Here is a 15,107-nt window from a genome sequence, read left to right as displayed (position 1 = left end):
ACAAGATGAAGTTAAAAAAAAAAAGACTACAGTAAGGTGGGGGAAGAAAGAAAGGAAAAAAAAAAGTTACAAAGCAACCTAGAAAGGCAAATATGAAATATGAAAGATAAAGCAAGAGGAAACATTTGCTGGGGTGCTGGAAGCGGTTAGGAAGAATGAAAAGGAATTTCAGATAATTGGAGTCAGAGATGGGGGTATGAAAGGACCCTAGAGAAGAATAAATTACATCAATCATGAGTTGTAACTAATTAAATCAATAATGAACTGCAACTTAGCAAGAGAGGGGAAGGGCAAAAAAAAGGGGTATCAGTGGCCACAAGATAGGGCATCAGAGTGTAAACATGGGGGTCCGAGCATCCTGAGGGTAGGTGGGGGTTTGGGGCAGGAAGGTGGTGTGCTGTTGCAGAGAGAGCGAGGACTTAGGAGTCACGCAGACGTGAATTCCAACACTTGGTAACTGCGTGATCAAAGTCAAGTTCCTTAGCTTCCCTGAGCCTCAAACTCTGACTCTATCAAGTGGGGATAACAAGCCTCCCTCCAGATGTTGCTGAAATTAGACATCAAAACAGCAGTTGTAATTTATTGAGCACCTACTATGTTAAGCACTTTGCATAATAGTTGCTGAAGTCTCACTACCACCAGAAGGCAGGAATTGTTATCATCATTCATTGATGTTCGGCATAAAGTTTTGAAGCTACAGACCATGTGTTCAGAAGTATGAATTATTTTCCTGTAGCTGTTCCCAAGTCAATACTGCCTACTACATAAAGTGGGTCCTCCTCAACATGAACAGAAAATCCCTTGCCTGCCTTTTTTGTCTTGACTTCAATCTCACCTCCCCCTTAAAGAACTTCCTGTATTTCCTTTTGTGAGCTTTGCCCTTGGTGCCTTCCACTGGTTGGCACTTTCTCTTCTTAGTCAGGGGTGTTAGTTGCAAGCAACAGATATCACTTCTGATCATTTAAGCAGTAACAGAATTCGGTAGTGATATTACTCAGAATCTCCAGGAGGGCACAGGATCTGGGCTGAAGCCCATGAAGTCAAGAGCACCGCTCCAAGTCCCACCACAAAAATGGCTGATGGAGCTATTGTAGCCGCAGCCAGGTACCACTGGGTACCACAGGGTAATTCACACTTTTGACACCAAATGACAGTGTGCTCTAAGCAGCAGTGTTAGAACGATTTCCACGAGTGTTGAAATCTGGGTGTAACTGCCCCACTTGTTAACACTTTGGTCCCCAACTGGATTCTGCCTAATTCTAGCTTCTTTCCCAGCATCTGGTGTGGGTGAATCTGATTGGTGAATTCTGAGTCACGTGCTCAACCCTAGCTGCAGTGGAAGCTGAAAGTGGCTGGAAATTGTAGCCTCTTCATGGGAAGTGGACTCTGGCTCAGAGAGTAAAGCACCCTCTAAACTAGGAAAGGGACTCATTCAAACACTGAGCAGCTGCCAGGAATGCCAGATGCCAGCTTTAACCTGGAATGTCCACTCCCATGCTGCTAGACCTACATGGCTCAGTTTCATTGCCACCTCCTCTGGGAAGCTTTCTTTGATTTCTCCAAGCACATGTTTCAGAGCACCTGATAAAAGAAACACACGTCTGCCTGCCTGCCTGCCTGGTGCCTGAGATATTCCTGGGCTCTCTTATCCCCACACCTCCCTCCCCAACATTATAAGCTCTCCAAGGGCAGGAGTTGTGTTTATCCATCTCTGCATCTCCTTATAGTGGCTGGTAGGAGCCCTAGATATTCAGCGGTGAATGAATGAATGAAAGTGTCGGTCTCATTCGACAGGCCTTTGTACCAGAGGTCCATGAAGGACTTGCACAGACTCTGCCTTACATAAGGGAGCCCTTTTTTCCTGGTGTGCACTTCTATAAATGGACTATGTCAGCATATTTGAAGAAAGGGGCATAGAAAATCAGAAAGCCCCATTGCAGAGGATAGTGGCGGATTGTAAGGGTACAAAGGAGAGACTGAGGGAGCCGGGGCGACATATTTTGGAGGAGTAAAGGAACTGGAGCAGGCACCAGGGCGGCAGGAGACAGTTTAGGATCTGAGGCCTTGGAAGGCCAGATTTCTGACCCCACCCCCACACCAGGTTCACAGATTAGTAAACTGAGACAGGAGAAGCATACCCTCCAAGCCTCTGAGCTGAAAAAGGCCCAAATGTGCTCACGCAGACATGCCTTTCACGAGATCTTTGATGGGTGGGCTTTCCCAAGGTCACTGAGGACAGTGTGATTCAGTTGAAACAGCCAAAGCTCTGGAGCTTGGAGTTCAGATCGCAGCTCTTGTGCTCGTTCACTGTGTAACCTTGGGGGTCCCTTTACCTCCCTGCCCTCCTGATCTCAGTTTCCTCATCTGGAAAATGGGAATCATGATACCCATCTCACTAGAGCATGTTTATGTATAAAAGTTAACATAGGTGCAGGTCCAGCACTTGGAGAATACTTACCGTATAATTAAGTCCAAGGTCACAGCACAGGTTTTGATTTTTTCCTTCTTTTCAGTCCTCTCTCTTTATTCAAAGTCATGAAAAAGTGAATAAAATGTGACGGGAGAGGGCGAAAGTCCATTCCTATGAAGGGTTAAAGACAAGAAGGAGAAAAGAGGCAGAGGAGGGGAGAGCTAAGATGAGAGACGTGACTAAGGAGGGGACCACACCGAAAGCACAGACGGGCAAAAAAGGAGAAACCCCAGGAGATGGGAAATGGCTCACAAATAATAGGTAAGGAGCATTTATAAGATTAAAGTCAAGACAAGTAAGAATGAAATGTGTGTTTGGAGAGATGAAAGAGAGAACAGAGAGAGGAAAGATGAAGGGAGGGGGGAGTGGAGGCGTGGGGGGAGCACTCCTCGAGGTTCAGATCCCTATAGAGGGGATGTCTCCCCGGGGGATCCGAGGTATGTGGGTCAGAGAGAACCGACCCGGGCCAAAAGGTTGCCCTGTGTCTGAGGACCTCGGTTTACAGTTCGACTAGAATCCGGGAGAAAAAGGATGGGTGCGGGCGTAAAGAGAGGGTGAACAGACCCCTCCTCTGGGACTCAGGCAGTAGGTATAGGAGCCCTTGGGAGCCAGGAGCCGAGGGAGTAGTAGGTCCCTACCTCGCACCCTTTTCAGGAACTTCGCACACAGAGCAGCCAAGTAGAGCAGCTCCACGCTAGGAGCAGGCATCCAGCACAGAAGCGCTGGCTCGCCGGGCGCAGGCTGGGGGCCAGAACGTCCTGCCCGGGTCCGTGTAGGGGGCGGGGCGGGGGGCTAGAGGGGCGAGTGCACCAGCTGTCGGTGCCCCCTCCGAGACCTGGGTAGATGCGAGAAGTGGGGTCCTAGTGGTGGGAGAATGAATGCCAGAGTAGTGGGCAAGCGGGTGGGGAGGGGGCTCTGAGACCACAAGGAATTATTTCCGGGACTCGAGAAAGGGTGCAGGACTTGTTATTGGGCTTAAAGGGAGACAAAGTTCAGTCCTGGCCATCCAGAGGCGTCTCCCTACCTCTCAGAAGGCGGGGCCTGGAGCAAGGCTGGCTACTGCGCGCCCCCAGGTGCAGCCTCCGGGTTGAGCGAGGGCTGGGGTGAAGCTGGCAGAGCTGGGTTATTAGGTGGACTTACTGGAGCGCCCGGGGTCCCCGAGTCTTAGGAATCTGGAGAGGGGTGCTGCGGCTCAAGAATATTGTGCGGGGCGGATCGGGGGATCCTGGGAAAGGCGGAGGTGGGGGGGTCGACTGGGATTTGCACGAGGCCGGGCGGAGCCTCCGAAACGCTCCGGGTCTGAGCCGGGGGGAGAGCCAGCGAAAGGGGCGGGCGGCGGGGCCCGGGGAGGCGGCGCGGCGGGGCGGGCCAGGGCCGGTCGGGAGGCGGAGCCCGGAGCTGGGGGCTGCTGGCGAGCGGCTCCCACGGCTCCTTAGCTCCGGCGCCGGGGTTCGCTTCGGCGTCCGCCGCCGCCGCTTCTCCTTCCTCCTTCGCCGCCGCCGCCGCCGCCGCCCGCAGCCCCGCAGCCGCTCCCGCCATGGCCGCCGCCGGCGCCCGGCGCAGCCCCGGCCCCAGCTCGGGGCTCCGGGGGCGGTTGAGGCTCGGCTTCCAGCCGCCGCCGCCGCTGCTGCTCCTGCTCCTGTTGGCCGGAGCCACCGCCGCCGCCTCGCGGGAGCCCGACAGCCCCTGCCGGCTCAAGACCGTCACGGTGTCCACGCTGCCTGCCCTGCGGGAGAGCGACATCGGCTGGAGCGGCACCCGCGCCGGGGCCGGGACCGGGGCCGCCGCCGCCGCCGCCGCGTCCCCGGGCTCCGCCGGCTCCGCGGGCACCGCCGCCGAGTCGCGCCTGCTGCTCTTTGTGCGTAACGAGCTGCCGGGGCGCGTCGCGGTGCAGGACGACCTGGACAACACGGAGCTGCCTTTCTTCACCCTGGGTAAGGCTTGGCGCCGGGGCTCGCGGGGTCCCGGGAGCCCTAAGTGAAGCCGGACGGGTGAGGGCGCCCTGGGGATTCCCGCCCCGGGCTGCCCCGCTCGGGGTCTAGTGAGGGCAGCTGAGGGGCCCGGAGGGCGTACAGGTGGTTGGGATGAGCGAGTGGCGGGAGCCGGGGGGCGTGCCAGCCCTCTCGCAGTGGGGTCCGTCTCTCAGTGCCGACGTTGAGCTTTGCCGCGGGTCCATCTCGGACGCCGAGACCCCAGCTGATGCGTGTACTCGCGCTAGGGGCCGCGGTGAACCCCGCTCGCAAGCCAGGTCTGGGTCCAGCCGCCCACTGCTTCTCCGGACACGGCCGTGGGCCGCCCGCGGTTACCGCCCCCTCGCTCTCGCCTAGGAGTTCTTGGCTCTGCTCCTCGGGATAGGTTTTCTAGACAATCGGAGCTCAGTAGCTCCATGTAGAATCCCTCAGTCCGCATACACTAGGTTTCCCGGTGGGTTGGATGACCTTGGCCAAGTCTCTTTCCTTCTCTGGACCTCAGTTTTAGCCATCTGTGAAATGGGGCCGGGGAGGATTGAGCGGTGTCTGAGCCCTGGGGTTCAGAACCTAAGGTCTCTACTTCTCCCTCCATCCCCGTTGTCGCATTCGCCTTCCTAACCCCCTCCCAACGGAGAGCAGGTTTGTCCTCGCAGCTCACTCACTGGGCTAATAATAACAACTTAAAGGCGTGACATGGGGAGGAGAGCGGAAAGGGGTGGGGTGGGGATGGGGGCTTAAACGGAAAAGTTAATCAGAAAGTTCGCCAGCAGCTTGCTGCCTGCTTGTTCCCGGCGCCAATCCCGGAGGAGTCGGCCCTTCCGTGGAGCTGCGGGAAGCACAGCTGATTCCCACCCGGGTAATTGATAGCTTAATTATCTCGGAGAGCGTTTACAAAAATGTTGTTCCCCCTTGGCTCTCCCGCGCTGGCTCATCGCTCTCTCTCCCCTCCCCTCTTGGGGGCGCGGGGTGCGATTGGTTGTCGGAGTCTGGCTAAAGCCAGCTCCGGGAAAGCGCTGGGGTTCGCCGCAGACTCCAGACCCCCGTCCCCGGGTCCTTGGCCTCACCGGGGTCCGGCTCGGCTCAGGCACTTCGGGGTGGGCCTTCGGGGTCACATGGCTACAGGATCCGGGCTTGAACCTCTGAGGTTAACTCTTTGCTCGCCCAAGAACCCCCATAGAGTAATCAATGGACCGGACTCCTCTGTCCAGAGACACCCCACCCCCCCCCCACCCCAATGCCTTTCCTGCTTGCCTTTTGGAGATTTGAGCGAGTGCCAGGCCCTCTCGTGGTCTGAGCTTGTGCCTCGGGCTCTCCCAGGCTGGCTGTAACCTGAGCCTACCATGCTTTCTGGGATGCTAGGCGGGAGACCGCCTTGCAGGTTCCCAGGGGGACTTTCCGCGGCGGCGTGTCTGGCGTGCGACACACACATTCAAGCATACACACGCCTGCGTGGACACATACACATTCACACAAACGCTTGCACACCTCAGTGACCCTTCCCACGTGAGCTTGTGGGATGCCCGTTTCCAATAAGGCCATAGGCTGGCGTTCCTGTCGCTGAAGAGCTAACCTGGGGCTTCTGCCCAGCTCCTGTGACCCCAGGCAGGGAAGGGCCCTTCCAGAGAAATGGAAGGCGTGCCTTCTACACTTCCAGTCCCAACCTTCTCCCTCCAGCCTCCTGATCTCTCTACTCTGGGTTGTCCAGAGAGGTCGGGAGTGGGAATCCCCCTAAAAAGCTGTTCAAGTGAAGGGGAAAGGGGGAACGTTTCTGGTTGCGTGTGGCATGACTTGGAGGTGAGAACCCAGAGCATTCTGGCTCCCCTCGGATGTGAAGACGGGGTCCACCCAGCTACAGGAGTCATCCCAGAATTCCTGGAGCTGGCAGCCCCTGTCTTTTCAAACTTTGGCTTTCAAGAGAGAATGAATGCCAGGGAGCCTGGGGCAGGCTGAGGGAGGAACTGAAAGACTCAAATCCCCCAAGATCCATGCTTCAGCCCGAGAGACTCCTGGTACCCTCCACTTGGAGCCTTCTGCCTTCTCTGACGCAGGCGGCTGAGCCCGGTGGAGACTGCCTGCTGTGGAGTCCCAGGGCGCCGTCCTCCGTGGCAGCTCTGAGCCCTTTGCGGGTTCAGGAGCCCTCTCCACCTCCTCTTCCTCCCCCAGCGCCCTGGACTGGCAGCTCAAGGCACTCCTGCCAGGGATTTGGCTAGCGAGGTAGTCACCAGATGGCCAAGTATAGCAGGAGCTGTGTAGGGAGACGTGGGCTTTTTGTTTGTGTTGGTCTTCCACTGTTTGCGTGTAAACACAGAGTGCACAATGAGCTCTGGGAGGGCCAGGCTGGCTGAAAATGAGGGCTGAAGGAGGGGAGGTACTATGAGTCATTTATGGCCATATCTCCCTCAGGGTCCCCCGGCAGCCCCATCCCATCATTCCCATCCTCAGACCTTCTAAACATCGTTGTCTCGTGTTGATCTCTGGCGAGTTGAATGCGTCTTTCGCTCTTAGGTTGCCAGTTCAAGCGATTTGGAGGTGGCACATGCCACAGATGTGCCTGCAAAGTCGGTAAAGGCTGAATCTTGCCGGTAGTGGGGTGTGTGGAGCCGCCGCTAGGGGGTGATAGTGTCTGCCAAAGCCTTTGGGCCATGCTTAGGGTTGTGGACCCAGAGCTGGTGGTGGTAAATTGTCCCTGGCGATACAGGGAGAAGGGAACAAACAAGTGAAAGGTCGAGTTCCCACTTTACTCCCAGTCCACTTGGGGGACCTTAGAGTTCATTTGCACACCGTTTCACCAAAGTCAGTGGCATCCCTGGCCCACCCTCCCTCCATTCTGCCTGTCTTGTTTGAGCTCTTGGCTCTATTATTGGGAGTGCCCAGACATAAAAGACTTTTCCCCAGGTCTATTCTTCTCCGTGTTTCTAATCTTCCCTTCATGTTTCAGCCTGCTTTATGTAGGTGGAAGTTCTCTCAGAGGTGAAATACCACCCCTCCCCCAGGTTTCTGTGTCTGGGCCTCTTCTTTAGAGTCTGAGTTGGTGGCACCGATAAAGTGAATTTCCTTAAACTTGATCAAGGAATAGCAGATAGTTGTTGCGTCCTTAATATGGTGCAAAGAGCTTTCCTCTTGCCTTTTATTATTTACTCACATGGAATATAGGGGAGGGGGCACTGCTGTAATTGATTCCCATTTTATAGATTAGGCAGCATTCTTTAGAGAGGTCAGGTGCCTGGTCCAAGGTCTCAGCGTGAGTACATGCAGACCTGGGCCTGGAGTCTCGGTCCGCCAGACACCTGCATTCTTGGTAATTGCTAAACTCAAGTCATCTTGAGCCAAATATGCATCGAGGGGCTGGTTACATTTATGTAGGGCATAGAGCAGAGTCTTGAAGAGAAATGTTAACGATCAACACAAGAACCTTTCCCAAGGGAACTTAGCTGCATTGGTGTGCTGAAGTATGAGAGTGTGAGAATGAGGCATGCGTTAAATGACCTCTGATGACCCTGCCAACTCAAAGTTTCATGACTCATGGGATGTCAAAGGGCATCCTATGCAGTGGTGCCAGGGAATGATGGAGAAGACACTTTCTGTAACAATAAGGAGGGAAGATATCTCTTGAGACTCAGAGAAAGCTGGGGACACTTCCTGGACAGGAAAAAATAGGATGAGCCATGGAGGATGGGCTGGGGGAGACGTTGAATGCTGCAGTACAGCTTGGGGACTTGATGCCTGTTAGGACCTGGAACTCTCGCTGTGGCCCACTGTGACCTTGAACAAGTCACTTACCCCCACATCTTCAGTTCTTTCATGCTGTAATATGAGTGGGTGGATGAGCCCTAAAATAATCCTTTGGTGTAAAGATTCTATGAACTTGAAGTGCCCTGATCTGCTCTGTAAGTCTGACTTAACTGCTCTTGCTTCTCACTCTGTCCTTTTCTTTGCTGGTAGCATGGGGGTGTCAGGAAGGACCCAGGGAAAAGAAAGAATTCGAACAGGGACAACTGTCAGTGCAGGGCTTCTGAGGAGAACAGGCGCATCGCTCAGTTCTCAGCCCCCAGGCAGCCCCAGAGTGTGCCTGTGGGTTTAGGTTTCATGCCCACCAGCAGGGAAATGGCATCCTTCTTCCTGTGCTTGATAGAGGCCGGGCTGGACTGTTTACCACCAGCCTTGATTCAGTGAAAGAGGGAAGAGAGAGAAAACCGCTCACTGCCAGCATCTGTTACTAATTTGCTTGTTATAAATCACACAGGTGAGAAATATTGCTCTGTCTTCGGGGGAGGGTATCTCGAGAAGGAAAACCGTCCAGTAGTGTGTCTTTAAAAGGATCTGCATAAGTAGATCCGGCAGTGTCCTGAAGCACTGTCCCGAAAGGATGCTCCTTGCAGGGAGCTGATCGGCCTGAGGGGAAGACAGAGAAGCTCTGGAATGCCAGCTTGGTCAGTTCTGCAAAGATTCCTTAAAATACAGACCAAAATGGACACTGAAAAAGAGAAAAACCTCCAGGACCAAGGGACGGGGCACTACGGTAGAAGGGTTGCTAGCAACAGGAAGTTAGTCCAAGGACAGTCCACTAGCCTAAGGAGGGCCAGAGGAATTTCCTTCGAATTTGAATTTCAATAGAGAATGAGGCAAATACTTTTCTTTTTTCCCTGTCTGGTTCTAAGCAATGTCCTAAAGGTGCAAATACCAAGGGTGTGGAGAGCAACAGGACAGGAGGATGTGTTGGACAACCAAGCATTGACCTTTAGTGATGACACGGTTCTCATGGGAGGAAGCCTTCAAGCAAGGCACCAGACAATTATTTGGCAGGCATGTGGGGGAAGGGACCAGAGGCATTGAGGCTATCTGCCCTTTCTGGTTTCTGGTTTGATCCTGAAGGTTGATACCAGTCATTAAGTGGGAAGAAAAACCAAATAGAACAAGTTGGGTTTTCTGTACAGATTTCTGACCACAGAATATTCATTAAAATCAATTCCAGTGTGTTTTTGTGTGTTTTTTTTTTTTTTTTTTTTCCCTGTATGGGTAAAAGGGAGAGATGAGAGATGGGGTGGATGAGAGGGTGAATTTGATGTCTTCAAACAAAGCTATGCTTAAAAAAATATTATTTAGGCTCCAGGCCCCTTATCACTAAAATATTTCAGTAGCACTCAGACTTCAAGGTCCCATCCTTCTGTGATGGTCCAGGTTTCTGGGACATTGTTAATAAGGGGGCTGGTTCAGTGGCCTCTGATCTGAGTGTTTTCTCCTCTACTTTCCGCTTTCTTCCCTCTTTCTGTCTCCATTCCTTTGCCAGCTCAATCTGATGAAGTCTATTTAATAATTAGGGCAGAGACAGGTGTATTATCTGCCCTCAAAAAGTACAGTCTCTCTGGCCATAGTTTTTACATTCAAGATTCAACCGCCTGACTGCACTGCTTCTGCTGCTGCTAAGTCGCTTCAGTCGTGTCCGACTCTGTGTGACCCCATAGACAGCAGCCCACCAGGCTCCCCCGTCCCTGGGATTCTCCAGGCAAGAACACTGGAGTGGGTTGCCATTTCCTTCTCCAATGCATGAAAGTGAAAAGGGAAAGTGAAGTCACTCAGTCATGTCCGACTCTTCGCGACCCCATGGACTGCAGACTGCGCTACACCTCTTTATATAAAGGCCCACCACATCCCTAGATTTCTGGAAGCAGGTCAGGTCCTGGAATCAATTCTCCGTCCATAGCAAGGGACCATTATACCTTGTTATGGAGAGTGTGCTCGGGCAGGGTGAGAGGAGGATCCGTTTTAGCTCTCAGAGGCCCAGGTTGAGTCAAGAGCGTCCAGATGTGCTGTTTCTGGGGGTCAGGAGGCCCAGCCAGCTTGACAGCACAGCTCTGCAAGCTTTTGTGATCCGGAGCTCGATCATTTTCCTGAATGGGGCCTTCAGGCTGCAAGATCATTCAATAATTTTAATTTACAGCAAGTCCAGCGGTAGTTTTGACTAGGCCTCTGGCAGGCAAAGCCTCCTGCTTCTCACCTCCTTGCCTGGCTGTAAGCTAGACATTGGCTGCCGTGGGCTGGTGTGAACATGCTGGGGAGAGAGAACGATGGAGAACAGCAGTGCCTTCTTTGAGTGGAGCCGTGAAGACTGGTCCCACGACCATCAGTTTTAAGCTCACAGCATCACAGACTCTCAGAGGGCACTGAACTCACCCCCTCCATATTATATGGTAACCCTGGGGCCCAGACAGGGGAAGAAGCCTACCTAAGGGCCAGCTGTTCAAACTTAAAGCCAGTGCTCTTGAATCCCACTGTTTCCTTCATCACACTAACCACTGACACATGGGTCTGGGCTAGATATATCTCAGGTGTGCAACTTGGTTGACCATCATAAGGTGGTCGAGACTCTCCTCCTCTTCCTGTAAAACAAACCAAAACTAAAATATCTAAGGAGGAAGAGATCCTTCTAGGGAAGTCAAATTTATTCTGCCCAGGTGTCCAGTTGGTCTCTCCTGAGAGCCTGAGTCGGTGGGTTTTGTGCTGGGGAAGGAGGAAGCCTCATGGCTCTTGAGGCTAGCTACCAGTGAGGGTAAGCAGAAGCCTGCTGTTTTCCAGGAAAAGAAAGTCAGGTTTAACCTTGAAGTGGAACAGCATTATAGAGACGCTTCCTTTGCAAAACTGATACTTTCCCAAGTTCTCATACTGACCAGCTAGTGGCAACAGAAGATTAACTATCGTGAGAGAGAGAGCTGGCTTGTCTTTCCTCCCAGCAGAGCTTGCAGCATCTCTGCCCCAGGAGGAGGCAGGCAGCGGTGCTTGGCAGGACTGGCTCTATTCCCCATCGCTTGCGCACTGCTCTCCTCTCCCTGGCTCCTCGCTGATGTCTGCAGTTTTTTTTAGGACAACAGCACCCCCCACCCCACAAGGACTTCTCTTCAGATTGGGAGGGGGTTGGTGACTACCCAAAGTAAGATTCGGGATGGAAAGCTCCCTTTCTGGCATACCAGAACATGCAGACAGCCCCTCTGTGAGTCAAACATTGACAAGGATGTTGTGTGTTACAAACCATTAGGGTTTTCACCTGAGAAGGCACCCTTGCTCGATCCTTGCTGTCAGGCCACTGGCAGCCTCAGATCTCAACACTTCTCCTGACTACAATTTCAGCTGTCAACTCCCTGGTCTCTCTTCCCCTGGTCTTATCCTCCCTAATCCATCCTCTGTACTTGGAGACAGGGATTTCATTCAAAGCCCAAACCTGATCATGGCTGCTGTCTCCTAATTCGCTGATTCCCCATTATTCTTAGTATGAAGTTCGAGCTTCTGATTGAGCTACAAGGTTCATGATCAGACTCTGCTCAGACTATCCTGTGATAAGACCCCTTCCTCCTTGTTCTATAACTGCCCCAAATGCCCTGGGAAAACTCTTTCTTACCTTTCAAGGCTGAATTCAAATATCAACTTACCTCTGAAGCCTTTCCTGACCTCTTGGCACTGAAGTGGGACACTCTGGGCCTTGGTGCCCACTAGTGATATAAAGACTGGTGTGACAGTGGCCGGTCCCTTAGAACTACCTGGAGCTTGCCAGGCACCGCTCCAGGTGCTTAAGATGTATGGGAGAACAGGAGAGCTAGATCCCTGTGTTGAGAGAGCTCGTATCCACACGTACGTGTGTGTACACGCGTGTGTGTAGGTGTATGTCTGTTGGGGAGAAGATGATAAAAATAAACATATTACATAAGAAAATTACGTAGTATGTGAGAAGTGATAGATTCTACGGAGAAAAGAAAATGGACATTTTGGAGATGAAATCGGTTTTAATATTACATAGACTCAAAAGACGGCTTATAGAGTCGAAAGATTGCTTACTGAGAATGTAGGATGGAACTAGGACTTGAAGGCCATGAAAGTGTCTCCAAGCACATATGTGGAAGAGTATTGCAGGTAGAGAATGGCTCCAGCACAAACCTGACTCCAGAGCACGCCTGGAGTGTTCAAGGGCTGGCACGGAGGCCCGTGTGGCCAGAGTGGAGTGAGTGGGAGTGGGCGGGAAGGACAGGAGAGGAAATCGCATTTGGGCATTTGTTGTGAGTCCCATGGAGAGCCAGGCAGGACTTTAAGCCAGAGGGTATCCCCATCTGACTTCTATCTCAAAGGAATTGCTCAGGCTGCTGTCCAGAGGGCAGTGACGTGAGAGGAAGATCCCTAGGAGACTGTTCAGGTGAGCAGCGATGGTGGCTTGGGGCAGAAGGAGAGCTGAGCTCGCGGATTTGCCTGTCTTGTGCTGCTCGTTTGGGATCTCCATAGGCAGAGAACATCCCTCCTTCATCTCGGGGGCTGCAGTGACTCACCCTGTGCTTGGCACATCCTTGGTGTTCAGGGATCTTAGATGACTAGAAACTTGGGGTTGCCAAGTCTCATCACAGAATCCACGCTGTGCAGAACTGGAGGGGTGTTGAAACTCCACTTCTCCGTTCAGGCTGAGCTGAAATGCCACCTCTTCCGTGAAACCTTCCCTCTTCTGAGTTCTTGCAGCTTCTGCCTCTACCTTCTCCTGCCTCCTTATCATTCTGAGTAGTGCCTTTAGGGTGAGTAAGGAGACTACTTGATTAGAAGAGAGAGTTGGGTTTAGGGAAGACCTTTCCTTGAGAATCACAGAAGCCAGGTAATGAATGAGCACCTTTGCATTGTGCCAAGCAGAGAAGCACCGACGGTTCTCAGGGAAATGATACATCATGGTTTCCGGGTCATCACTTGTCATGAATGGTGAGAATGTCAGACATTGTCTAAATGAAGCCCTTAAGTCAAGGTCACATAGAAAGTCAGTGGTAGAGCAGGAACCATGTCCAGTCTCCTGACTCCGAGTCTGATGTGTCTTCCTCCCACCTTAGGCCACTGGAGTAGGGAGAGCTGGTATTCCAGACTTTACCATTCTGGCATGAGGTAGACTGTGAAAAGACTGACCATTTATTGAACATTTACTATGTCCTGGGGAGAATGCAATGGCAACCCACTCCAGTACCCTTGCCTGGACAATCCCATGGACAGAGGAGCCTTGTAGGCTGCGGCCCATGGGGTCGCTAAGAGTCGGACACGACTGAGCATCTTCACTTTCACTTTCATGCATTGGAGAAGGAAATGGCAACCCACTCCAGTGTTCTTGCCTGGAGAATCCCAGGGACGGGGGAGCCTGGCGGGCTGCCATCTATGGGGTCACACAGAGTTGGACACGACTGAAGCAACTGAGCAGCAGCAGCGGCAACAATGTCCTGGATGCAGGGCTGGCACGTCTGTTATTTCCTCCTCCCCACGTGCTGAAAGACAGCTAGGACTCATCTCATGTTAGAGGTGACCGTGGAGGCCCAGAGGAGCTAAGGAACATACCCAGGATCACACAGCTGTCTACAGCTGAGTCCAGACCCAGGTCTGCCTGGTTGCAAACCCCATGCTCTCTCTACCATTCCAGAGAGGCACAGAACTAGCAGTGCTCATGAGTTTTCATCTCCTCGACAACCTCTTGTACTTCTTATCTCTTCCTCTTCTCATTACCAAGAAGTTGCAGATGTTTCTTATCGAGCAACTTCAGGTGTGACAGCCTCTCAGGCTCGAGGGACTGCACACCTTGTTTCTGGGCTGCCAAGAGCTGACTCAGCATCGCCCAGGGCTTGCCAGTTTGCCAGGAGGGCACCGAGCTGTGTCTCATTCTCTCTCGACGTCCCTCATTACTGCTGGACTACTCCAAGAGCAAGTTCTGAGGCTGCTGTGCCTTCTAGATTTTTCTCCTTCCCCACCCGTTCTCTACCTCTCTCCTTCCTCCTCCCCTGTCTACTTGCTTTCTCAGAGCTTTCCCACCTTCTGCCGGACGTACTGTTACACTAGGGGACCTATTGCCTAGGCCTTCCAGGAACTTAGAGAGGCTCTACATTCTTTTCTAGAAATTCTCAGGCATCTGTTGTCTGATTCACAGCCGCAGTTTGACTCCATAAACCTCCTTGTCATTTCTCCCCTTCACCCCAAGTCGACTTTTGTTGCCTTAGTACTTCTGGCAGTATTGTGCCGTTTTAATATTCTCTCCTTGAAAATGAAATTATGAAATTTGTTCTGTATTATCTATACATATGGGATCTATATAATATTTATATATGATGCTGTAAAAATCCTAATAAATAGTGTATGGTTCTAAAATATTAGAACTGGCTCAAAGAATGCCTTTGAGATCCAGCCCAACACCCTCATTTACCTAGCAAAAGTAAGTGCATTTTTCAGGGTTCCCCAGCTAAGCCAACAGCTTCCCGGGTGGCGCTAGTGGTAAAGAACCTACTTGCCTATGTAGATTAGACGTAAGAGACACGGGTTCGATCCCTGGGTTGGGAAGATCCCCTGGAGGAGGGTATGGACAACCCACTCCAGTATTCTTGCCTGGAGAATCCCATGGAGAGAGGAGACTGTTAGGCTATACTCCATAGGATCGCAGAGTTGGACGCAGCTGAAGTGACTTAGCACGCGTGCAGCACAGCTAAGGCCCCAGCAAAATCCAGCCTCTAGCCCAGCTCCTCTGACAGGCAGGGTATGCCAGCTTGAAGACCCAAAGCGCTGGGGTCAAACCCTGGCGGCACTACGTTTTGACTCTAGACTTGGTACGCCACATCTCTGAGTCTCTGCCCATGAAAACATGAAGGTAACATGGCAGTCAGTTCTCTGAGTGGCTGCGA

General features: G+C 52.5%; 1 protein-coding gene across 3 annotated transcripts in view; it reads left to right on the top strand.

Annotated features, from left to right (window-relative positions):
- The first annotated feature begins 4,007 nt into the window (after window positions 1–4,007).
- Window positions 4,008–15,107, top strand: part of ASTN2 (astrotactin 2) — a 1,028,625-nt gene continuing 1,017,525 nt past the window's right edge. For all 3 annotated transcript variants that reach the window (XM_068974208.1, XM_068974207.1, XM_068974206.1), the window contains exon 1: window positions 4,008–4,404. In XM_068974208.1, coding sequence (XP_068830309.1) covers window positions 4,008–4,404 — 397 coding nt within the window. The remainder of the gene's footprint in view (window positions 4,405–15,107) is intronic.

The sequence above is a fragment of the Capricornis sumatraensis genome, chromosome 6 (assembly GCF_032405125.1).
Source record: "Capricornis sumatraensis isolate serow.1 chromosome 6, serow.2, whole genome shotgun sequence".
Lineage (NCBI taxonomy): Eukaryota > Metazoa > Chordata > Mammalia > Artiodactyla > Bovidae > Capricornis > Capricornis sumatraensis.
The sequence above is the reverse complement of the archived record's forward strand: the minus strand, read 5'-3'. Positions and strand labels throughout refer to the sequence as shown.